Raw genomic sequence first — 26,638 nt, forward strand, 5'->3', positions numbered from 1 at the left:
AATTATCAGGTATTTTCTAAACCAAGGTGACCATGTGTTGTCACACACATGCACGCACATGCGCACACACACACACACACACACACACACACAATCCACTTGCTGTGACAGAAAGACTAGATAGAACTCCAAGCAGGCTCCCAAATTAACCCTGGCCTCAGTCATGTCTTCTCAGACTACATACCTGGTTTACTAGTGAGGCCATTTATATTAGATAGATTGGTGACGGCTGCTGCCTAGGGTCTCCATGTCCCTCAGCCTTTCTGGACAACCCATTGCTTCCAGCATGAAAATAGGCAAACTGATCCTCTACCTACGTCGTGTGGAACACAGGAATATTTCCAATGCTCCTGAGGATCTCAGAAGGTGTAATGATTCACACCTCTGGCTAAGCCAGGTCTGTGATGGTTTCCTGGTTCTGTCTCCTTACAATGGCACAAAACTAGGCAAGTTGCTCAGTGTCATCATGCATAAGATGGAGACAGTGCTCTTTTCCTCCCAGAGGGATTGTAAGTTAATAATAGGATAGCGATGAAGCAATACAGTATGCTTAGCATGGAACCTGGCACAAAGAATGCACCAAATATGTTGGGCGTGGCTGTGCACTACTCTAATTCGCTTACTCAGGAAGTGGAGGAAAGAGGATTGTAAGTTCAAAACCAGCCTGGGCTGCATAGTGAGACTCAATCTCAAAAAAAAAAATGAAGCGAGCATTTGTATTCCTTTATTCACACAACCCTAAACAGACAAGTTAAGAGGTAAATGGTTCATAAGGGGCAGATCAGGACATATTACTCTTCCATGTTGGGACACTGTCTCATGCATAGGAGGTATCGCAGACTTCTTGCAACAATTCCAAGTTTCCCTGGTGGTTCCTAACCATACGTGTGTTATTCACACACATTTGCAAGGAATTACTGAAGTTCATTACTGCTTTTCTGAAAGGGCTCAGATTTTATTGAGTCCATAACACACCATATATTCTACTAGGAACATTTTATTTCACATTTTAAAATAAGCAATAAATATGAAAGAAATTTGAGGGGGTAAAACACAGTAAAATCTGTGGGCAGATTCTTCCTCTCCCCATCCCAGGCTATTCAGTTAATGAGAATCACTTCGTCATGCTAGGTTTCACTTTGTGTCCAGTAAACAGCTTGTCACAGGGGTCATGGCTCAGTGAGGGACTTCCCAGCACTTCCAAGGGATATTTCTTAGAAATTACACCTCCTATTTTCACATCTCATTCCACACTATAACCTTTTCTCCTTTTCTGCTTTCTCTTGATATCAAGGAAAACATGTTTTCTCCTACTTCTGTTTAAATATTTTAATCTTTCTTCAAATATTATTTAAACATAGAATATAAAGAAGAATGAGCTGCTCTCGTGGACATTATTGTCTTGCTGAGGTGCCACAAGACAAAGTGACATATAATGAAGTGACAGTCTATAGATGTGGTTGAAGAGGCCAGTAAGGGTTTAAGTTGTGAGAAAAAGCACCATGAAGAAGGTGAGATTGCAGCTTGAGTTAAGGATTGATTGACTTTGGTGGTAGAGACACAGGGAAAGGACATTCTTTCTGGGCCGGACACAGAGTGATCAGACACCCAGAGGTGAATGACAAACATCAGCTCAAGGGACACAGAGTGACCAGCACATAGCCTGGTTGATGCTAAAGATTCGTGTTGGGCAGAAAGTGGCCAGAATTTGTGAGACAAGGGAGTGGAAAACCCTCAATGCCAGCTGGAGGAAGCAGAGAGGTTTCGGTGTGTCTGTAGCCATGATATCTGGCATGGTCACTGGGTGGCAGAGCGGATGTGAGAAAACTGGTCAGAGGCTACAGGTAGAAGGCTGAGCAAGATATGGGAACATTGGGTATGAGTGAAAGAAGGGGAAGGAATACCATGTTTGGCTTGGGTGATTAGGAATGGCATGGAGTAAATCATATACCAATTAATTACACACCAATTCTGCCTTTCAAATGTTTTTCCCCCCTTTTCCATTGAAATTCTTTCTCTTGCTGCATAGAACCTAGTATTAGAAACAGCATTTACCCTCTTCTTTTCTTTTGTTGCTTTTCTACCCAAAGTATTGAAACCCTGCCGATTATACAGTGGTCTGTCTTTGGAATTTCACCACAAATAGGCAAAAGAACTTGAAGGAGTCATCACCTTTCCATGTCCCTTCCCTACCTCCCAAATTTGATTCCATGAATAGGAATGAAACTAACTATTTCTACTGTCTGTCATAGATGTATTTTTGCCCCTGTTTGTATTTCCAGGAAGTAAGTTAGTGGTTAAATTACTCATGGGTGCAATTGTTTGTACTTATTCACCCTGAACTGGAGTTTTTTTTTTTTTTTTTGAGTTTACATGTAATTCAACAATATCCTGCATTTATTACTGCCCTTTGTTGTTTAAATAGTGCCTTTGTTAATGTTATCTCATTTGAACTTTTATTCCCAAGTCCTATGAAGCAAGCCTGGCAAGATACTGCTTTTTCCATTTAATAGAGGAGCAGGCTGAGCCCAAGAAGCAGCGTGTTCATTTGCACAGATACCAATGTTGTTCTCATACCTGGAACAAATAATCTGATGAATAATTACCTCTAAAGACAAAGACACTTAATATATAATCTTGAATATTTTCTCGTGAAATTTTGAAACCAGGCACAAACATGTGAAAATTGAAGTATATCCTGAGGCTAAATGGCCCACCAGATGGCAGTAAAAGCCACAAATCAGAAAGTACAGGATTATTTGTTGTGTCACAACGTGATGCCCAAATACAGGAATATGGTGTCCATTTCTGCCAACCTAAAGCTTATCTAGATGAGACTCACTAGAAGTCTAAGGAGCTCCAGGGACCAGAGATGAAGGAACAAAGGTCCAGGAGAAGAGAAAACTCAAGAGAACAATATTGCTACTGCCACTTATTGGAATGCTTGTTATGCATTCCCAGAGGGAACAAGAGTGGGTCTGAAGCTAAAAGACTGAAATTACAGAAAAGAAGCCTCCAAGTTCATATGGAAAGGACTCCTAAACCCCTACATCAGTAAAAGAAATATATACAACAAACTACCTAATGTGTAATGAGTTCCCTACCCTAAAGGCAATATAGCATGGGCCTTTAAATATCCATTTAGGATGTTGTAGGGAGAATGCCTATAGCAGATTTCTTCTGTCTGATATCAAGTTCAGAAGTATAACTAAAAAGACACATGATACAGGAATTAAGAACACAGACTCTGAAGCCTGTATGATGCTCACCTTTGAAATCCAGTTGCCATGTTGTAAAGAAGCTAGGCCACATTCAGAAACCAGTTGTAAGTGTTTTGGCCAATGCCCAGCATTGGTCACTAAATGATTGAATAGATGAGCCTTCAGATAATTCCAGTGCTCCGACCTTGAAAACCACCACACTTAAATACAAATGGAGCAGAAATGAGATGTCCTACAAATCCTGCTCAAATACAAGATTCATAAGCAAAATAAATACTGCTCTAAGTTTGTGGCTAGTTATGCACTGCTGGACAAATGGTCATGTGACAACTGAATCACCATTGATCTTCCAAACCCACTAATAGCACTGAGTCAAGCAGAAGGTGGTATTATTTGTAGGACAGTTGGGTGGGTTGAGTTGATGAGAGAAGAGAAGGCCTGGTGAAGTTATTTGGAGAGTCTGAATGAAAGATGAATTAGAACTTTTGGAGACAGCAAAGGACACTATGAAGACTTTATCCATGGTTTTGTGATGCCACCCATCTCCTATAAGGTTTTGATATTTGACTAATTCTTCTGGAGAAGGCAGGTAGACTGAGCAGGTGCCGGGTCTTGCCAAGAATGTGAAAGAGACCTTGTAAGTTTATATAAGATCTATGGAGGAAGAATTGATGAATGGTTTAGGAAACAGAAAACCCAAGGGCACAGAGACTAGCATGTGGCTGATTGCTGGTATGGAAAGTAACCATAGAGATTGTTCTCTAAATAAGGAAACCAAGAGCCAGGCACTTGGAAAACAAGTCAGTATTGATTGTACGGTATGGACAGTATAATTGAATTTCAGAGAAGAGAGGTTAGGTTTGGTGAGAAGAGTATGAATGGGTTGGGGGCTTAAATAAGCTGTCCTGATGGAGAGGCCAGAACAAAAAACACAGGAGATATATGATAATGGACCCTTCCTGTGTCTAAGAATGGGAAAGATGTGACAGTTCTTAAAAGTCAAACCAAAAAATCGTATGGGAAATTTTACCTACAATACCATATAGTATAGACAATACTTTCATTTTTGAAGGGAAAAAATACACTGACTTATGAAAGAAGGAAATTAGAGTGAGTGACTAATTTTCCCAGCAACCAAGCCATGATGTACTAGAATATCCAAGTGCTGCTTGGCTGGAGAAGGCGGGCAAGGGAAGACACTAGTAGCCAATACCTGTCTTCCTCATTGCTTTTCAGGCTACAATAACTATATTTAAAAATTCAGTCTCAATGCTGAAAATCTGGGTGGAGATCTTCCAGGTGGCAATTCTGGTGAGGGTTACTGAGGCCCTCACATTTTCCTGTCCTCTTGTTTCTTCCCCACAGTACACACCAGTGTATCCTCCCTAGAAAGGCAACCCCAGCAGCGAGGGTAGGACACAAGAGTAGTAATCACAGTGAAACTTGACAGGGTAGAGGCCTCCCAGGTCCATTTAAGTTTTTATGTTCTCTCTGGTCCAGCAGACGAGCATGTGTGTTAGAACCCTGAGGAAGGGAAGGTGCCTATTTGAAAAGCACCAACCGCTAGGATTGCCTCTCTTGGGGTGTGTGTCTCCTCACTCCTGCTAGTCCAGATCAGGTCACTCTTGGCTCTCCTCTTTTCAGGATAGTATTATAAAATACTAGTTAATTTGGAAGTTGTACCCAGAGCATTCTATTGGCTTTAAATTAAAAAGAAATAGTATGGAAATTTCACAGTGAAACCCATGTACAACACAATGATTTGTACAATCAATTTATACGAATAAAAGAATGGCAATAATGTTTAATTCTGACAGGTATTATAATAGACGGGATTCTAGAAAAAATAATGTCATATCTAGGTGAAATTGGTAAGCTATGAGATAGACTTAGGACTTTCTGAAAAGGGAGGGAGAACATGCTCCTACTGCAGCTGTATTTAACATTCTGTGTAGGGTTTTGATCCAAGAGTGTGGGTGAAGTAAGAAAAAGTGCCCTGTGCATGTGGTGTGCAGACCCAAGGCCTCCCTCAAGAGGTCAAGCTCTCCTGCTGCTCCTCACTGTCCAGTAGTTGGAAGACAAGTGAGTATGCCGCAGAACTGGGGGTGGATGGGACATCTGAAGATCATCCATGTGCCATCTGTCTTCTGCCTGTAGGGAGGAGTAAACTGAAACCATTCTATATGTACTAGATATCTTTTTTCTGCACCATATTTCTCTGACGGGCCTCACAAATGAGCCCTTTGGAGACCATTTAGAATAATTCATTTCTGTCAAAAAATTGTTTGCAAACTTTCAGACTTTAGTTTTGGATTTTTTTCCCTTTTCATTCTTTGGAAAGAGACACTATAGCTAGATATTATCTTCCTGATAAGAAACCTTCACATTCTTCTCTGTGTGTGTGTGTGTGTGTGTGTGTGTGTGTGTGTGTTGGCACTGGGGGTTGAACTCAGGGTCTCCTTCTTGCTAAGCAGGTGCTCTACCACTTGAGCCATGCCCCCAGCCCTTTTTGCTGTTGTTATTTTTGGGATAGGGTCTTACAGATTTGCCAAGACTGGCCTGGATGGTGATCCCTCCAATTATGCTTCCCATGGAGCTGGAATAGCAGGTGTGCACTACCACACCCAGCTATTGTTTGAGATGGGGTCTTGCAAACATTTTTTTACCCAAGAAGTTCTCAACCACTATCTTCCCAATCTCTACCTCCTGTGTAGCTGGGATAACAGGTGTGATCCACTGTACCTGACCTGAAGCCTTCATGTTCTTAATTGCTTTTTCCTAAAATCTTTTTGTTCATGAAACCATTGCTCTACTATTTTGCTGCTCTTAATGATATTTAATTGCTTGATATTGAATCCCCCTCCTAGTTATGATGTCCTCCCTTTACCAATGGTTTTGCTTTCTGTCATTTCAGCCACCCATGGTTGATAAGAAGCAAGGTGGGTTAAATACAATGAGATATTTAGATAGTGCTGGGGGAGAAGAGGGGTGCCATATCCATGTAACTTTTATAACAGCATATTGTTATAATCATCTTATTTTAAGTTGTTGATAATCTCTTCCTGTGCCTAATTTATAAATTAAACTTCTATCATATGTATGTACTTATAAAAAACATAATCAGGCATAATGGCACATGCCTATAACCCCAGTTACTTAGGAGGTGAAGGCCTGAGGATCTCTAGTTCGAGGCCAGCACTAGCAACGTTAGAAAGACCTTGTCTCAAAAACAAAATGCAAAGCAAGGAGCTGGAGGTATGGCTGAAGTGTTAGAGTGCTTGCCCAGCATGCATGAGGCCCTGGATTAAATTCTCAGAACACACACATTCACCACACACACACACACACACACACACACACACACACACACACACACACACATACCACACACACAATCATATATAGAGAGTTTGGTACTATCCATGGTTTCAGGCATCCACTGCAGGCCTTAAAATACATCCCCTACAGATAATGGAGTCTACTATAGCTGCTCTTCCTTGTTATGAAGTCGAAACTAGACTCTATTCCAGGAAAAGTTTGGCCAATTTGACACATAAAAAGCAATCATCTAATGATTCCTCTGTCCCTATCTTATGTCTCCAGGACCACAGCTGTTTTTTAAACCAGAACATGATAACACCTGGTGGTCATTTGCTGTCTTTCTTTCCTACCACACTTGTAACAACTGCTTCATCTTTCCCAAGAACCCTCGTCCTCCAAATTTTCCTTTCATGGACTATGATGAAATGTTTTAAACTGGTTATTCCATGAATATGTAGGATCCATTTTTAAAGTCAGAAATGCATGTTAAATGAAAAGGAGGGCATACAATGAAAACTGTGCTTTCACTACCTGTCAATCACCCAGGCCTCCCTCCACAGCACCAATTGTGAAAATGCCTGACATAAATAGTGGGCAGAATTTTCATATTGTGAAGACCCAACAAAACTCAATCTATCAGCAAGATACAGCCTTGTGTCTACAATTTGGCTACCTGTGTATGGCTGGAACATCATAATTTGATTTGCGTGAAGTCTGAGGCAGCCTGATCCATGAATTTGCTTTAAAAAATGTTACTGATACTGTGAATTTCCATTGCTTTTGACAGTGGCCATATCCACATTTGCTTGTTGAGTTTTCCTCTCTTTCCTTCCAGGTCCTTGGATGTGGCTGTGTTGCCCAAGCTGTCCTCAGTCGAGGACATTTTGGAGGAATTGTCACTATCAATGTTGGATTTGCAATGTCAGTTGTGATGGCCATTTATGTGACCGGAGGCGTCTCTGGTAAGCAGTAGAAATTACAGCAGCTACTGTTAGCTCAACAATCCCAAGGTAGGAAGACAGCGCTGGGTGCTTTACATGCCTTTATTTATTTCTATATCAACAATCCTGGAAGAATATGAATTTGATCCTTTTATATATGATAAAATTAAAATCTCTAACAACTAGCAAGTGATTTATGTAAAGGCAACTTGTCTCTTTTAGCAAGAGACAACAATGGGGATTTGAACTCACAATTGATTCATTCCTGAGTATGACCACTGCCTCATTATCTTCAGCAATCAATGTGGTCTTTTACTTGCTCTACCTGACACTTGGAAACTACTTCTCAGATGTCCTGTGAATAGCTCAGTGGAGGTCATGCCATCAGAAGCAAGTCTCTGGACTTTCAGCAGCAGCAATAGAGTGTAGTGTCTTGCAAAATGGATGGAACTTTTAGGGCAGTGAATATCTGATCTAAGTCTTAATCTAATTCTTCCCTGAGGGCTGGGCTGATGAGAAGCCATTTATAAGTTTCTGAGAAGCAGAAATAATGATATTTAACACAGTCTGGAAACTTAAGAAGGGACTGTGGAAGGTGCTCTGAAACTTTCAGCAGCCTGGTGTGGGTACTGAGGCAAGACAGCTGATGAGAAGAGAAGAAAAGGAACTGAGAAACCGCTGTATACTGGGCACTGTGCTGGTTACCAGACATCCTTCATCTCCCTTCTCCTTTGCAATAGCTCTGACGCCGTATTATTGTCTTCATTCAACAGAGAAAACTGGGGAGGAGAGAGATTTAGTATATTGCCTAAGCTGTGCAAGGGGTAAAGGAACAGAACAATGATTTGACCCAGGTCGGCATGACAGTAAGGCTCACAATGGTCTGTTTTGGTTAAAAAGGCCCTGCCAGGTAAGATGATTGGCCTTAAAATAGATGCTGCCTTTAGAGTGCTAACGAATGATTGCCTGGACTCCCGGGAGCCTCCTGAACAGGATATCTCAAGTGGTGACTTTCTATTTGGTACCCTTTCCAAATCACAGACTCCCACCCTGGGGTGATCTGGTAATAGTTTCCAGTGTATATGATTTGTTTGGCATGTGTAGTATCTCCATTCAAGTTCTTCTTGAGTTTTTGCTGTGATCCCAGCACCATACTACCTACTTCAAGGCAGGCATCAGGTAGGGCACAAAAATAATCATGGGCCTGTCCTGAATGTGCCATGGCTGGATTGGAGTGCTGGACTTGACACCAGTTACAAAACACACTCATGGCTTAACACAAGCATGCCAGATTCTCCGTGCTATGCCCTACAAGCTCTCAGTGCATTCACGTAAGTGTGGTTTCTACAAACCACATGAGGTGAAGATGGAGGTATTGCCACCTGTCTTCTGGGTGCAGACGTAATTTTGGAGTATTTTGGTTGACTAACAATCTGAACTGAACATCATTAAGTAGTTACCTAGGATTCATTGGTCCTAGACTCTGCCAGTACAGGTAACACCTTTCACCACCATCTTGGTCCATACCTGTTTGTACCCACTGCTATATGTGGAGGTGGCGGGGGGTGGGGGGAGGTCATCATAGGAGGAAAAAGGGCAGTGATCAGCAGGAAGAATAAGAGGGAGTGAAAAAATGGCATGGAGCCTTCTCCTCTGGCCCTCGAACTTGGGTTAAGCCCCTGTGAGTAGAAGGGTAAGGGCCTATTTTCACTAGAAGTTGCATTTCTAGGTGAGTGTCATGTTGACTGCAGCTAACATTGGTTTGCGGCCACATGTGAGGCTCTCTTTGAAGATTCTAAAAACAACTGTATATTGTGCATAAATATAAGTGTGATCTCATTTTGTGATTGCACACTGGTGAGGTCAGCTGACATTTGACTTTTAAATATAAGACATCACCTTACTATAAAGAAGTTACAGTTTCCCGGTCCTTTGTGAATATGCAAACCAGAATCAATAAATTAGAACTCACCACACCCTTTTTGTGCAGCAGCCCACACAGAGTTTGAACTACCTGATGGTAGTCTCTTTTGATGCTGCATTTTGTTAGAAAAATAAATTCACTGATAAAAACAAAATAGCTTTGCTTAATGACAGATGAAATATAAGATATCTCTATCACTGAATTTTCTATGTGGGGTAAGGAGGAGGGAATTTGCCTAGAACAGAATCTTAAAAGAGTTCGCTCTGCTCACCTAAGACTCATCTTGGGCCTCATGGGTTCCGGCTGTCCCCTGATACTCTTTATGTGAATAATATGATCATCAAACCAACCTTGGCAGAGTCAGTGTTCAGGTGCAGGACTCTGACTCTAGATCATGTTCTTTCCACTACACTGCTCTGCCTTGTCCTTGTAGAAGCCCACAAGGACACTCATTGCTACGGGGAGAAATTTCTAGAAGTCACTTGCCCCCCAGCGAAAGAGGGGCAGGGTACCACTGGTTCCCCCTTTACTGAACCTTTTCTTCTACCTCTCAGACCTTTTCAAAGCATCCTCCCAGACACACCCTCTCTGACCTCCAAACAACTTTCCCTCTCTTTAGATCTTTGTAGTTACCTAAATAAGGCCTCCGGTTATTTCTCCAACTTTCAAGTCTCAAAATCCTACTAAGTTCCTTGTATTGTGTGAGGTTCAGGGTGCTTAATGGGGGGTGGGGAGGTAAAAAGCAGCAAGGTACGTATCTATGGGAAATTTTATTTTAGACATGGACTTTGTTAAGAAGTCTCCTATTGGTGGACTTATGTGAGGGGAGCTATTTTTGATTAGAGGTGACTTCCTCTGGCCCCCTTATGCTTTCACAGTGAGTGCCTCTAGGCTGGCTGAGTGACAGTTGCTCCTGATGCATCCTCTGGGAGAAGAGGAACAGGCTGGCTTCAGGACCTTCCTAGTTCCCTGTGTGTTCCTGTCCAAGCCCATGTTCTTAGTCTTGCAAGAAGACCAGCTATCTTCTGCTGGTCCCAAGAATCAAGGTTCTCTTGGATTTTAAAAGCAAAACACTACAGTTGAAGTATCTTCAAGGTTTCAGCAAATTGTCTATGCTTTGATATATTGGCATTTTCTTGCTCTCATTAACCCATTGGTGGAAGAAGCAGGTGAAGAAAGGACCCTTGTGGTTTAGCCAGCAGCCAGAAGCCCCATACAAGCACATTTTGGCTTGGAGAGGCAGGAAAAGCCTTGCTCTCTTCATGGGGGGAGGCCTTCTGGAAACAAGCTCTTGGTCAGATGGTACAGTTTTATCAGCAGCAGCTTCATTATCACCATGACATTCATTATTGCCGTTATCACCTCTCTTGTTTACAACCATGTCTACACCCTGAAAGTCCACATTTCAATGTGGTCACCTTGGCAGTGACTCTGATTCTCCCTCCACATAAAATGTCATCTGTGTTCCTAAAAAGAATGTCTTGTCTTTTTTTTCCTCTGGGAAGTGAACCTATATGCTCAAAAATGATTTTTTAAATTCTTTAATTTTTTTTCTCTGCCCACAAAGGGTGGCGAAGCCTTTCTTTGGTAAAGCATGTCTGGAAGTGGATTAACATAGAACCTGGCTCCGGAGTTCATTTGAATCTGGATTTGAATTTTATCTTTTGTTTATCTTTTTGTTTGCTTGTTTTTGTGGTACTAGGGTTTGAACTCAGAACCTTAAGCTTGAGCACTCTACCACTGAGTCATGCCTCCAGCCCTTTTGTTTGTAGTTTGTTTTTCAGATAAATTCTCAAGCTAACTGCCCTCCATCCTTGGCCTCCTGAGTCCTATCTCTACTCCCCCAAGTAGATGGGATTACAGATATGGGCCACCATCCTCAGATTCATTGTGTTTTTAAGAGGTTCAAATGTACATAACATCCCCATGATAGTTCAGTAAATGTTGCTATTACATCCAAAGCCCACTGGGGACAATAATGACTTTCCACAGAGCAAATCTTCTATCTGATTTTATGAATAGATGAGAATGAGAAATCCAGTTCCACTAGCTGTGGTCTGATTTGGAGAGAAGAAATTGTTGCTGTTTCTGTGTGAGAGAGATGTGTTATGTTCAGGCCAAGGAACAGAGGATAATCTGCTGCGATCACCCCAAAACCAAGGCAACACCTCACTTCAGGGACAGGCACAGAGCATTAGCCTGGGGCACTTCCGTTCAAAAGACCTCACTGTTCAGTGCTAAGACTGGGCATGGGCTGAGGAGTTTAAACCTTACACACACGTACTGTGTGAGTATATTGATGTTAATAGTTTACATCAGTCTGTTTGGCTTCTTAATTGATGATAAAATCCCATTAAAGCGCTTGAGCACATCAATTTCTTTCTGTCTTATCCCTTTTCATAGGATAAAAATTCTCAACAGTAGGTAATGATGTCTCCTCCCTTCACACTCACACTCACACACTCACGCTCACACTCACATACACACACTCACACACACTCACACACACTCACATTCACACTCACACTCACATTCACACTCACTCACACTCACACACACTCACACACTCACATTCACACTCACACACTCACACTCACACACACACTCACACTCACTCACTCACACACACGCTCACACACACTCACACACTCACACACACTCAACTCACACTCACACACTCACACTGACTCACACTCACACACTCACACTCACACACACACTCACACTCACACTCTCACACACCCACACTCACACTCACACACACTCACTCACACACACTCACACACTCTCACACACTCACACTCACACACACTCACACACACACACACACACTCACAGGCAAACACCTCTTTGTCCTCACATACGGCTCTTACCTAGCAGAGTGAATTCTGCCAAGGCTTCTACGTACAGTTTTCTTTATTACAGTTCCTCCTGGCTGCCCGCTGACATCCTAACCACCTTCTCTTCCTTGCAGGTGGCCACATCAACCCAGCTGTGTCTTTTGCAATGTGTCTCTTTGGAAGGATGAAGTGGTTCAAATTACCATTCTATGTGGGAGCTCAGTTTTTAGGAGCCTTTGTGGGAGCCGCTACCCTCTTTGGCGTTTACTATGGTGAGTAGGCCCCTGAATTCAAAGTTTTGAAAGCCAGAATTACTTGGTGGGAAGAAGTGAAATAAAGCAAGAATGGGGATAACTGATAGGAAATCCTAAGTTTAAGATAATTAGGCCAACATTATCATTTGGACAAATTTTATGAAGCTTCTTAATGGAAATGGTGACATCTTAAATGAGGACGGGGATGAACTTAAAGAAGCCCATTTTTAGGTCTAATTTGTACTCTGATGTGGACACACAAGAAATAAGAAATAGGCCAGTGGCTTCTCCACATTTTTTTCTGATTTGGCTGAGAAAGGAGATTCTGTTTGGTGGCAAAGTTTATGACCAATAAGTATTTAGAAAATGTCTGGGAAAATGTCTTGAAGAAAAGAGGATGCAGAGAAATGGGCTGGATAAGGAACTTCACCCCCTTCTATCAGGCAGCCAGGGCTTCCATGCCACAACAGTCCTTGGGGAAACATGGTACTGGTGATCAAAGACCAAGACTTGAGTTTTGCCTGTGTCAGTAAGGGGCTGTGTGATTTACAATAAGTCACCTGACCTGACAGACCTCAGTTTCCTCCTCTGGAAAATGAGAGAATTGAACTAGCTGACTTCTAAGGCCATTCAAACTAAGAAATCTTGAGATTCCATGAAATCTACCTCAATGCATTATGACTATCAAACAAAGACCCTGAGAGCTAGAACTGATAAGCCAAACTTTAGGGGAATAAACTGTGGAAAGGGACATCTCCCCATCATGTCTCCCTGAAAATTAAAGTCTAAGAGGACTAAGGAGAAATCAAGGCCAGACAAGACAGGCCTAGGGATGGTGCTGACTGTGTAGGTAGCTACAATCCGCCTGGTTCTAAAAGTCCCTGTGGCCATCCCCCAGCTCTCACTATAGTGTGATACCTTCAAATACTAGAGTGTGTTATTAGGGGCTACCAAGAACCCTGTGTGAACTATAAACTCTGCCTAGAGCATATCGAAGCCTCACTTTGACTTTAGGTTGATCTTGAAAATTAAAAAAATTCTGCAAAAAGATTAGTTCCCAACACCACACAGACTAAGGATTTGGTCCAAGTTTGGAGTGAATCCTCAGGGCAGCCAAGGGTTTTCTGCCTTGAAGCTACCATCCTAGGATTCCCCTTAGGCATCTCTAAGACTATCATAATATGAAGCCCAGAGAGACAGGATATACCAAGTTCAACCTGTGTGTTTGACTGTTGTTGTTTAGCACAAGGGCCTGACCAAAGATTCCCTCAACTTTTTCAAAAGAACACTAATGTACCATAGCTCTGTCTTTCATAGATGGATTTATGTCCTTTGCTGGTGGAAAATTGCTCATCGTGGGAGAAAATGCAACAGCATTCATTTTTGCAACATACCCAGCTCCATATCTATCTCTAGTGAATGCATTTGCAGACCAAGTAAGTGTAGATTCAACAAAGACTTAACTTTGGTAAAAATCCATAATCAATGAAGGGAGATGTATTGGAGTACATTACAGGCCTATGAGAAAGGAAAGGTCATATTTCCAAAGTCAGATGTCACTAGGTGACAAGCTTTCTTGACAATTTTTCACCCTTGCAGAAGTTGGTACCACTAGAAGAGTTCTCTGCTTCTCTCTAATACATACACTTGTTTCATATTAGCTGAGGTCCAGAAAAGAGTGGATAACTGAATGTTGTAACTCCTATAGAGGCAACTATGATTGTCTCTTTTGTACATATGGTCTAAAGGTGAAGGCCACAATAGAAGACACTGCTGTCTTAATTCAAGGACTGGGAAGTGTGGTAGTGAGCCTAGGGTACCATGGATTTTTCTGTATCTCCATGAGTCTAGGTTTCAAGGTAGCTAGAGGTTTCTCTGCCTTATTGATACTTAAACTAGTTGCCTGCACCCAAGAATTTGTGGAATAGCCAAAAGCACAAATATTCTGGTAGGTTTGTGGCAGGATCAACATTGTCAGACCAATAGACTATTCCTCTCTTGCTGTGTGGCAACAAGTGCTGGTCACCTTGGTCAGGGCAGAGGAAGGAAGGAAGAAAAGGAGGGAGCAAAGTAGAAGGAAGGGAGAGAAGGAGGAAAGGAGGAAGAAAGGAAAGAGGAAAGAGAGGGAAGGAGGGAGGGAAGAAGGGAAGCACGAAGGAAGGAAGGAAGGAAGGACGGAAGGGACAAAGGAAGGAAGGAAGGAACAAAGGAAGGAAGGAAGGAAGGGAGGAAGGAAGGAAGGAAGGGAGGAAGGGAGGAAGGGTTCTAAGTTCCCTAATGATCAGGATTTATGCAATGGGGCAAACTGAAGTGGGCATGTATATAAAATGGATCTTTCAGTTTATCAGCTATGACCACTTCCATTCAATGGATGGATGAAAGACTGTGTTCTTATGTCCTCATCCTTCTTTTCCACTTTAATCAGCAAACCAAATAGGCAGCTCTGTGCTTAACTCTATGTCTGGGGTTTTAAAGACTCACAGTTCCCTATACTCTCAGGCTATGCTGAAAGTCTGAGGAGCAAAGCGAAGTCTCCAGCTCCTTTGATGTTGGCCCCAGAAATATTCCCTCTCCACTAAGTCCGGGAGCAACATTCTCCTCCTTCCCATAGACATACCTCCTTTCCCTTCTAGAGAGTTCACTGGCCCCAGAGGTGTCCCTGACACAAAACTACCCCAAGGGCAAGAGAGTGGCACAAGCTTTCATTATAATTCCTCAGTGTGATGGGAGACCAAGTCTTAGCCCTGCCCCTTACCATGTGTTTGTCCTTGTACTAGTAATTAGAACCTTATAAGATCTCAGCTCAGTCTTCTGACAAATGGCATCAGTAATACCTGACTAATACACTACAGAAATAAATCCCAGCACAAAGAGGGCAGACAACAAATAGTAATGCTCCTACCCTTAAGCAACCCTCTTTTCCATCTCCCTACTTCCTTCTCTTTTTTGTTCTTCTAAAAGGATCTTGGAGACTTTCACATAGCCTTCCAGTTCCTATCCTTAAGGTGTTTCACCAAGTGTCTTGGGCACAAGGAAGTTCCTTGGCATCTGCTCAGTGTGGTCTGGCCTCACCGAGGGCTATCCCAGTCTTGACTGATGTGACACAGGTACATCACCTCACTTTCTTCACTGTGTCATTATCTCACAATGAGTTGCCACTTTTTCTAAGGATCATTGCTTTTAAGGCAATGACTACATATGGCTAAGTAGAGAAAATAAACATTAGAACTCATGGTGCTCCAATCATGAGCAATCCCTGAAGGCTCGCTGCATGACTGGCTTTAGAAGTTCAGGAAGATGCCAATTATTAGTCAGCCAACACCAAAGAAAACTGTTGGCCACCAAGACCATATTCTGGGGTTACCTTATCTCAAGGTTTTGTTCTAAATATTAACCAAGCATATTTCATAATTTAGTTAATCATTCATCTAGCCAATAAATATTTATTGGGCTCCTACAGAGGCAGGTACATCTTCAAGCTATTCTGTCTTCAAGTCCAGGGTCAGATGTTCAACCTGACAAGTAAACAGATCATTCCTTTGCAAGGTGACAAGGGCAGGAACCGAAATCAAGACAGAATGCAGTGAAAGCCCAGAGAGTGGAGAAAGGCTTTCCAGAGAAGGCTGCTCCTAGGAGAAGATGCCTTTCTGATTACAAATTCTTTTAATAGTATTACTTTAGAAAGCTGACAAAATGATGATGAGATTAAATTCTAAAATCAGCTGACTGGGTCCCATTCCGACTCATCTGCTTACTGGCTGCATGCCCTTGAGCAAGTGTCTTAACCTCTTCCTACCTATATTTCCTTGTTTATACACTGAGAACGGTAATAGGACTTACCTCACACGGTTCTTATGAAGTTTTAATGAAATAAAGCCTAGGAAGGACCATGAATGAAGTAGACACATTGTCTACTTCAAATGTGACAACTGTCAGTACATTCATATGAAGCATAATGAGCATTCAGTAAGTAATAGTCACCATTTAGCTGTTCAAGTAAAGTAATAGTTTAAAAGTTTAGAAAACAGAGGGGTAAACACCAGCAAAAACCCACTACTGCAGAATACCTGTTCTCATTTTTGTATAGTCACTTGCAATTTTTGTTTTATGCATTCTTTTAAATATAAAACACTGTACATACAATTTATTTTTCACTTAATATTGCAATCATTTTTAAAATGTTACCATATAGTTCTTGTGTATATAATTTTAATGGCTGAAGAGTAGACTATGAACTAGACATTCAATAATATAGCTCTTTCCTTATTGAGGTGTATTTAGGTGGCCTCCAGTCTTCAGTACTGGAAACAATGCTTAAGTGAGCACATCTGTTTTATAATTTTTCCACACTTTCCTTTCGAAAGTGTGGTATGTGCTTAGTTCTTCTATAAACTCTGAAAGACTTCATCTTCTTCCCTAACATTTGGTATGGTTTGTATTTCTCTTATTACAAATCAGATTTCCCACTTGTTTCCTAATCTGATTTTTCTTTTAGGAATTTTCTGTCCCTTTCCTTTGTATATGTCTCTATTGCTGTCTCGATGTTTTTCTCACCAATTTGAGCAAGTCCTCCGTTCATTTTTCCCACCTGCAACCTGCCTTCCTGAGTGACTGATGAGTAGCTCAGCCAGGAGTAACAGTGTAGAAGTTCAGGTAACAGTCTCTAGAGATGATCACTCTGGGCCTGCACCTGCTGCCAAGTGTGTGACCTTGGGCAAGTAACTAATCTGTAAAGGACAATTATATTAGCATCAACTTTTAGCATTACTGTGGAAAGAAGTGCTGTGTACTTATCCAGTATATGTTAATTTTAACTAAGTTCATCTTTTAAAAGGAGGGGTGAATTTTGAGGTAGGCAAGTTGGCAGAATACAGCCTAAACTATTGTACCTTTTCTTCCTTTCTAGGTAGTGTCCACCACATTCCTCCTCCTGATTGTCTTTGCCATTTTTGACTCCAGAAACTTGGGTGTCCCCAAAGGCCTAGAGCCTGTTGTCATTGGCCTCCTGATTATTGTCATTTCTTCTTCTTTGGGACTGAATAGTGGTTGTGCCATGAACCCTGCTCGAGATCTGAGCCCTAGACTTTTCACTGCTTTAGCAGGATGGGGGTTTGAGGTCTTCACGTAAGTACCAACGGGGGATCAGGGAAAACGATTCACACCATACCTCATTGGAGGAGGGCTCTGCTTTGACTTGGAGATCCAGGAGGGTGCAGATCAGAGAGCAGAGGTTAATATGCAGTCTGGTCACAAGTGTGGAACACTCGACTTGTGTTTTGTGATATGATTTGTGTGTGTACATTTGTGAGGGGCCATGCAGAGAGATTGAGAGAAAGAAGCGTGTGGGTGGGGGGGAGGCAGAGACTCTAGGCAAATTCAGTAGTGACAGGCTTGTCTCCTACAATATACTATTATAATATTAATCCCTCAATTGGCCTATGGCTTTATGAGAACATTTTTGTTGGATAGCTTGTCTACAGATTGACTTTGTGACTGTCCGAACTAGAATTTCCATCTGCTGATACTACCAAAGGGCTTTTTCTTGTGAGTCCTTTCCTCATTCACCAGATCTTTCTTGGGTACTATCTAAGTTTTAGTTTCTGTGCTATAAAAGGAAATTTCAAAATCATCAAAGACACTAGTCATGAGCAACGTAAGAAGTGCTCTGGCAACCCCTAAAAGTGTTGAGGGAATTCAGAAGGGAATGAGTAACTCTGCTGAGGAAGTTGAGAAAGACATGACTGAAGAAGTGAGAACCGAGCTGGGTCTTGAGAAATGAGTAAGAAACTCCTGACAGAACAGGCAGAGTGTGTGCCCAGGACATGACAACACCATGTGGTTGTCATTATCAATCTTCTAGGACAAACTGCCCAATTTCTTGCTCTCACTTTCTCTCCATAAAGCCACAGAGCCCCATTCCCATGCACTCATGGCAGGCTCTATTGGCAAGGGCAAGGAGTTCACTTTGTTTCACTAAAAAAAAAAAAAAAAACAAAGGCTCTAACATAGAGAAAGGGAAGTAGGAAAAACATGTGGGAACAAACCCCAGTTTTAATGCTTTCTGTGAGAATAGAGGACCTCAGGGTTTCTAAATGCATGTCCTGACAATTTCAATGAGAGTTAGGGTTACCAATGTGAAGATCAAACTGATATCCACCACAGATACTGTTGAGTGCCTTTAAAGTACCAAGAGGACCTTGACAGCTTTCCCCTTGTGTTTCCACAGTACCTACAACTGGGTATGACTCATAGAAAGTCTCAATAAAGCATGGATAAATGAGTGCTATATACCAAGCATCTTTTAGAAGATGGAGGATATAGAGAATGAGGCAATATTCCCTGTCACCCAGAAATTAACAGCGCAATGAATTTTCTACAACAGTGCTTCTCAATGAGAGGTGGACAATTTTGTCCCAATGACATTTGACAATGCCTGGAGATACTTTTAATCATCATTCCTGAGGGTGGGGAGAAGGGATTGCTACTGGCACCTAGTGGTTAGAGGCAAGGGATGGCTCCTACATCATACTACTACACACTGGGCAGAGCCCATAACAAAGAATTACTGAGTCTGCAATGATAATAGGATTGTAGTTGAGAAATTCTGTTCTAGAATGATCAGAAGTAGGACATGAAGAGGTCCCACCTAGGAATGACCCCTTATATTCTTGCAATGGAGTGTCAAAAGCACTTATCCTAAAAATACTCTCCTTCCCAGAGTTCTAAATTAGCCATGTTTCCTTTAATCCCTCCTGACAGAACCTCAGTGATCACTTTGCTCCCCTCCTCTTTGAGTCCTCCTTGGTGATTCATCCAAAGCACTAAAAATCATGGTGATTCCCAAACAGAGAGCATGTATGACCCCTCTTTGCTTTAAGCGTGTGAGAGAATCCCTGTCTGCGGGGGAATGCTGGAATCATCTAATTCCAAACCCTGAGCCCCTGTTCCTCATGAGATTGTGCCTCTTCCCTTTATACATTCATTTATCCATTCATGCAGCTACTTCAGCTATTATGCTAAAGACGACATGACCCAGTTGCTGTCCTTCACCAGTTCATTTATATTCTTCTTGAGAGGTTATAGCATAGGCACTTACACAGGTTGAGGCTGTCAAGTGTCATTATACAGATTTGATTAATAACTCCAGGAACTGAAAGGTAGTTCACAGCTCCAAAGTTAAACATTAGCAGGGGTGGAAGTGGAAGTGGGAGCATTTTGTAGTCTTTGGACATGCTTAAATGGACAACAATAAGGATATCTCAGGCTGAGAGCACCCTGTATTCAAAGACAGAATGTTCAAATAATAAGAACGGACAATAATCACATCAAAGAGGATATGGACTCCCACAATGAGAACTGTTGGTTTTTCTGCTCTCTATTCTATAGGTTATGGGGAGCAGCAAAGGATTTTTGACATGGTTAGGATGCCAATTTAACAAAATTAATCTAGCATCATTATATAAGATGAGTTGAAAAAGCAGAAAATAGAGCAGCAGAATCCTGTTAGGGAAGAGTAAGGTTGGATGGTTATCCTCAACCCAAAAGGTCCCCCAAACCTTTAAGGCCATCAGGTTTCCAAAGTATCCCTAGAGTGTCCTGTCCTTTCAGGGTTCTCTATCCAAGGTAAGCACTTCAGTAGACATCGTAGCCTGGTCCTACCTCCAAGGTCTCAGCTACAGCCAAGATTGCCTTACTCCCAGGTGCTCACCTGCCCCTGATGCCAGGCAGTGGAGGATGGCGGGGGAGTAGGGAACCAGAGGGTCTGACAAGAGCAAGAGCCAACAGACTCTGGCTGGCTCCTGCTTTGACCTTAGGTATTAAGATGCTTCCCAGAGTTTTATCCAGTGTTTAAAATTCAGGTATTACTAACTTAATGGGTAAAGAATCTCTGGAATATTAATAATATATAAAGGTAGTTTATCCAAAGTAATGAATCCTTAATGATTTTCCTTTAGGCAGAGAACATAGACCTGTTCTTCATAGCACCCAAATCATAGTGCAAATGATGACCACCCTGTGTGCATGAACAACGGTACTGGACAGGGTCCACATCTGGATCCTCCATTTATGACTTGTGCTCCTGGCACAATGTGTGCAGTCAATGACAGATATACATGTGCCCTTGCAGATACCTTAGACCTTAATCTGTTGAATGACAGGCAGAGCTGTGCCAAAAAAGGAAATGATGGACCAACTCAGATAGTTCATACTCTGTTCATGTGCTGACCTCTAGAGAAGGCTTCCAGTTGCTTAAAGCTAGGTACAGGAAGCAGCCACCCTTCACATTCTTCTCACAGAAACCCATCCATCCAGATCTGGGGACGTGGGAATGGGCATCCAAGTTGAGAATATGGAGTGCAGAGTCTTCTCTCTCATGCAGTAAGAGTGACATCTGGTGGTTGCCTTGGTGACTGAGGACACATGAAAATACCTGGATGCTCCAGATGGAAGGGACTCTGCAACAGGCAGAACCAAGCTTCAGAGGGTGGCTTGCCCAAAGACCTTCCAGACCGTTTTGAGAATAGAACAGGGTCTCCTATAGTCTAGGACAGGGCTCTTGTTTTCTGCTTATTTTCTTTACTAATCTTTTCTAATCAGGATGTATTGTTAATGAAAGGGCATGCGGAACATCATGTAGTTATCAATCGTAGTATGAAAAGAACAGAAACCAATTCTTCCAGAATTAAAGTTCTCACCACAGAGCATGGTGGAATCCTCATACCATTGTGTTCACAGCCTGTCCTCCTGCTGCTCCTGCATTACTCTGACTTTGTGTTTATCATTTCTCCTGATTTTTAAAAATAGTTTGTCATATATATGTGTGTGTGTGTGTATGCACGTGTATATATATATACATATATATATATTTGAATATATATATTCAAATAATATTCTGTATGTTTTGTTTGCTTAAAAGCAAATAAAATCACGGTACTTTCTATGGAGTTATTTAAATGGATTTCCTTCCTCTAAAAAAGACATTGAAAACTCACAAAGCCACCTGCTGTCTCCCAGAACTGTACCTTTACCAGAATGGATTGACTGAGGACTTGTGGAAGGAAGAGAATGCCATGCAACCTCAAAAAATATGCACTAATTTAACTTGTATTTAGTACATAGTTCATGTATCAACTTTAGATTTTTTTTAATTTAATTCATTTTTTTTATTTACTTTTTTGGCAGTTTGAACTCAGGGCTTTGCACTTGCTAGGCAAGCACTCAACCACTTAAGCCACACCCTCAGCCCTTTTTTGCTTTAGTTATTTTTTGGAAAAGGTTTTACATTTTTGTCTGGGGATGGCCTCAGATAGAGATCTTCCACCTAGTAATGGGGATTACTTACGTGTGTGTCACCATCTCGAGCTTGTTTGTTGAGACGGGATCTTGCTAACTTTTTGACCGAGCTGGCTTTGAACTTCAGTCCTCCAGATCGCCATCTGCCAAGCAGATGGGATTACAGGTGTGAACCACTGTGTCCAGCACTCACTATTTTGATTGCCTTCATAGACTAACAACCCCCAGGAATCTCTCCATATTCTGAGCATCTCTTTCTATTCACAGTCCTCAGGCTTATCCTTATTTCAGGATAAGGAAAAGTAGATTCCTAAATAATTTGTCTGAACTTTTCCCTAGAGGTCCTCAGCCTTGACTACGGGCTCAGGCACTATATTCTCTAAGAGGAAAATAAATGAGGCACAATCTGTCATTGGTGTTAATGAGACACTGTATAGAACACTTGAAGTCAGGTATCAGCTATTCTGGAAAGTCTGGAATGATGGCTGCTATGCTACAGTGAGCACCCTTATTACTTGGTTGTTCCTGTGTTAAAGGGAGCTATGAACATGAGAAATATTAGGTAAGTAGTAAATAACCAGACAGCAACACCAGGGGACAGATGGCCAAGAAATGTATCACTAATTTCTTGTTTGATTTCAGAGCTGGAAATAACTTCTGGTGGATTCCTGTAGTGGGCCCTTTGGTTGGAGCTGTTATTGGGGGCCTCATCTATGTTCTTCTCATCGAAATCCACCACCCAGATCCTCACATAGACTTTGAGACACCATCTGAGAACAAACCAGAGAAATATGAAATTAGTGTCATGATGTAATGGTGTACTCAGCACTGGATCTGCAGTTTGCTTGGTACTCTCTTCAGGAAAGATGACATTTAAATGTCTGGGTTTTTGTGAGACCAAGATGAAATCTACCCAATTTTCTCTGCTAGCCACGTGGAATACCCAGTTGCAGAGGCATTGTGTGAAGATCTAGAAATACTGACCTCTTCTTTACCAGTCAGCCCCTTCCCCAGAATAGCACTGGCTGTTCCCTGAAACAGCTTCTCCCTGCCTTGCTTACTGCATCTTTGGTGGAAATCCATCCTTCTAGATGAGTACCAGTAACTTGAAATGTTGGCCATAGACTGACTTGCATTGTCTCAACTGCCCTGCCTACTACATGAAATAGTGTCATCAAAAGCCTTATCCTCAATATCTACAAATCTTATATTCTGAATATCAACCAAAGCCTAAACCAAAAGACAGGGAATGAAAGGGTTAACTCTCTAGCTAAACTTTGCTACCGTCTTTGCATAAATACTGATATTCTCCAAACCAGGGGATGTAGGAAGCAATGAGTGCAGGTGGAAAGCACAGGCAAAGGACACTGGAGGATTTAGAAACCTCAGGACACAAGATAAATTTGGGAAACCAAATGGAATTTTTTAATGGAAACCATTTATCAGATTAATCTCTTGCTCTTCTTCATTTTAGAGGGTACCAATTAATTTCCTGGTCTTCAGTATATAATAACCTAAAAAAAGATTGTAATCTCAGTCATGAAAAATACATCACTGTCTTTTTAGCTGAAATGTATTTTCCTATTTGCCCACTTGAGGACAGACACTTGACAAGTGAAGTCGATGATCACACTCATCTGTCATTCTACACATGCCACAGAAGCCAAACCTGAAAGCCACTGGAGCCTGGTCTACCAGACTATTCAAGGTGGAAAGTCCCTGGAAAGATAGTATTATCTTACTGGGCTTTACGATTCACAAAACATTTTCACAGACGTTATTTAATTTAATCCTGACAGGACGACCTGAGGTAAATACAATGATGACCAGTTTTTCAGATAAACACAATCTCAGGCAGGTTATGAAAGTTGTCTATTATTTCATGGGAAATTGAACATGTCTAATGCAATTCTCCATCTTTTGTAAGATCAATAACTGATCAGGTGTGGTGATCCGCACTTGTAATTCCAATATTCAGGAGACAGAGGCTGAGGCTGAGGCTAAGGCTGGGCTACATAGCAAGACTCTGTTAAAAAAAAAAAGTGGAGGGGGGAGAGAAAGAGGAAGGGAAGGATGGAAGGAGGGAGAAAAGGAAGAAGGGGAGGAAGAAAAAAAGAAAAGAGCTAGATTAATAACTGACTTACAATATTTGCCAACCCTTCCTCCTCCCTGGTTGGCCTAAAGAAGTGATATCGGCAGCTTCCAGAACATATAGACCTTGTGAACATAATGTCATCTGTTTTTATTCCCACTGTTACTGAAATACAAGTGAAGGAAAGAAGTAGCAGTTTGATCGTAGCTTACCTCTGCTGAAAAACATCAGAAGGCCTCCCTTCCAAAGCCACGATTGTTCTTGCTAAGTCTTGATCTTCCTCCCCTGCCAACCCTAAACATTGCATCAAGAAAGTTCTTCCTCACCTTCTTCCCTGTGAAGTTCTCTAATTGATGTTACTTTCAGCCAGAGGATCTCTGTGAGTGACAAGCACAGAAAGAATTGCTGTGTATCAAGGAATATACCTTCAGCCCAGCTGCTGAAAGCCCAGGATTAGAGGAGGCACCCAGTTTCCCAACTGCTTTGTGACAATAACAGAACAACAAAAACAAAGTGGGAAACGCCTTTGGTGACCTACATCTTATAACCCATGGACATATGGAGTTTTATTCTTGCTGTGAAAGCACCTGGATATTCTGTTTGAAATAAAATTTGGGAGTTGTTTGTTTATTTTTATGGGATTTGTAAAATTAACTGCTAAACACTTAATCTTAACACTTAACACTTAGTGTTAAGCTTGTAACACCCTTTTCCCTCCCTCTTGTCAATTGAAAAACTTCATAAGCTCATTTACCTCAATGTCAGAGGTGGAATTTATGATTAGAAGTTATTTATCCTGTCCATGAATTGCAAATCCATGGGAGCTTTTAGGAAATACTAATGCCTGGTTAGTCCTTCATTTGGTTCTAACATGCGGGATTGAGAACATTGACTTGGTTAAATCATATGGGTCTTAGGTTTCTTTGAAAGCCAACTTAGTGGTAGCCACAGAATTGCTGGTAATAATCTCAGTCTTGGGATCCCCACAGATTAGAGCATGGTTCTCCATAAGGGGAAACTTTGCTCTTCCCTCTCCCCATTCCCAGAGGAGCATTTGGCAATGTCTGGAGACATTTATGGTTGTCATGACTGGCAATGAGGAAAGTGCCAGGGAGGTGCAAACATCTCAGCATGCAAAGCCAACCCCTCGTAAGAAAGCTCTATTTTCCTTGGAAATGTCCAGAGGGTCAAGGTTGAGAGAGACTGGAGTTGTGGACAGTTGAGACAAGAGAAGACACTGAAACCCTATGCCAGGATTCAAGTTTTGCTAGGAGCAGAGGTGCCAAATCCAGAACAGACTCCCAAGGTGGATTTCAATTCTTGGAGTAAGAGGCAACCCAAAGGCTGGATTTGCAGGATATATTGTGGATTACATGATTCACTCAGGTGCTCATAAACACTTCTTGATGATTAATGACCAAGATTACAAAGAGGAAATATACACTGTTAGAAACCCACCTCAGGAAGGATTTTTTTTTTCATGGAAAAAGTTTCCCTTATTCCAGGTGCTGTCACACCAGGTGCTCACACTCCAATTCTCTCTCATTCCCCAATTTACAAGTTAGTGGATTTGCCTTTATGGGTAATTCAGAATGTGTCAGGAGTCAACTAGATAGAGCCAACAATCTATTTCTTAAAACTTATCTCCCTTAGGAGTTAAGCTTGTAACACCCTTTTCCCTCCCTCTTGTCAATTGAAAAACTTCATAAGCTCATTTACCTCAATGTCAGAGGTGGAATTTATGATTCCAAGAGAGTTGAGCTCTCAGAACACATCTTAGTATAGAATTTTTCTAACAGTAACACTGTCAATATTCAGCTGGCAGGGTAAACAGAGTAAAAAATCACATTTAAAAATCTAATCTTTATGATACAAATTATGATTTCCCATCATTTGCTTACACATTTTATTTGAAGGTATATCGGTGTCAGTAATATAGGGAAAAGAATTACAACTTCCAGTTGCAGATAATGATTTGTAAGTTTTATTTAACCATAGAATCTATTGTTCAAATAAAACTTGTGTGGTCCCCACAAGTGCACTGGAACTGCTATATATAGAAAGGGGGAGGAGGATTGGGATATCATCTTACACACTTCCTGATGTGACCCCTGAAGAGTCTCTGGAGAGAAACTGTGTTGCAGGGACTCTTTAGTGTCATGGTTTGAAACCCATTGATAACAACTTGGTCTACATTGTTGAACCTTTCCAGAACTTACCAAAGGCCATATTAGTTTGATTTCAGGTGATCTTCCAAAAACTTTTTTTTTAGGTACTGGGGTAACAGGACTTCATGCTTGCTAGGCAGATGCTCTACTGCTTGAGCTATGCCTCCAGACCCCTTTTTCTCTAGATAGGGTCTTGCTTTTTGCCTGTACTAGCCTGGTCAGCAATCCTCCTATTTTACATTTCTTGACATAGCTGGGATGTCAGGTGTGCACTACCACACCCAACTTTTTTCTTTGAAATGAGGTCTCACGAACTTTTTGCCCAGACTGGCCAGGAACTAAGATCCTCCAAATCTCAGCTTGCTATGTAGTTTAGGATAACAGACTTGAGTCACCAAGCCTGGCTTCCACAGGCTTCTTAGTAAATGAATTAGGATAAACAATTACTCAATACACCAGCAAAGAAATGTATATCAGTTCTCAAACTGGGAATTCCAATTCTCTGAGATAAATAGATATATTAATCCTAGCCCATGGAGAGAAGCTATGGTAGTACTGGTCAGGTTTACTGTGTGGAGGAGGA

The 26,638-nt window shown here is 41.6% G+C and overlaps 1 protein-coding gene across 1 annotated transcript in view; it reads left to right on the top strand.

Annotated features, from left to right (window-relative positions):
• The window catches only part of Aqp9 (aquaporin 9), a 44,000-nt gene extending 19,483 nt beyond the window's left edge, over positions 1–24,517 (top strand). Inside the window, exons 3-7 of the mRNA XM_020184574.2 lie at positions 7,378–7,504; positions 12,382–12,519; positions 13,819–13,937; positions 17,408–17,625; positions 22,438–24,517. Of these exons, the coding sequence (XP_020040163.1) occupies positions 7,378–7,504; positions 12,382–12,519; positions 13,819–13,937; positions 17,408–17,625; positions 22,438–22,609 (774 nt within the window). The 3' untranslated portion in view covers positions 22,610–24,517. The remainder of the gene's footprint in view (positions 1–7,377; positions 7,505–12,381; positions 12,520–13,818; positions 13,938–17,407; positions 17,626–22,437) is intronic.
• The last annotated feature ends 2,121 nt before the right edge of the window (positions 24,518–26,638 follow it).

This window comes from Castor canadensis, chromosome 2 (assembly GCF_047511655.1).
Source record: "Castor canadensis chromosome 2, mCasCan1.hap1v2, whole genome shotgun sequence".
In the NCBI taxonomy this organism is placed as follows: domain Eukaryota; kingdom Metazoa; phylum Chordata; class Mammalia; order Rodentia; family Castoridae; genus Castor; species Castor canadensis.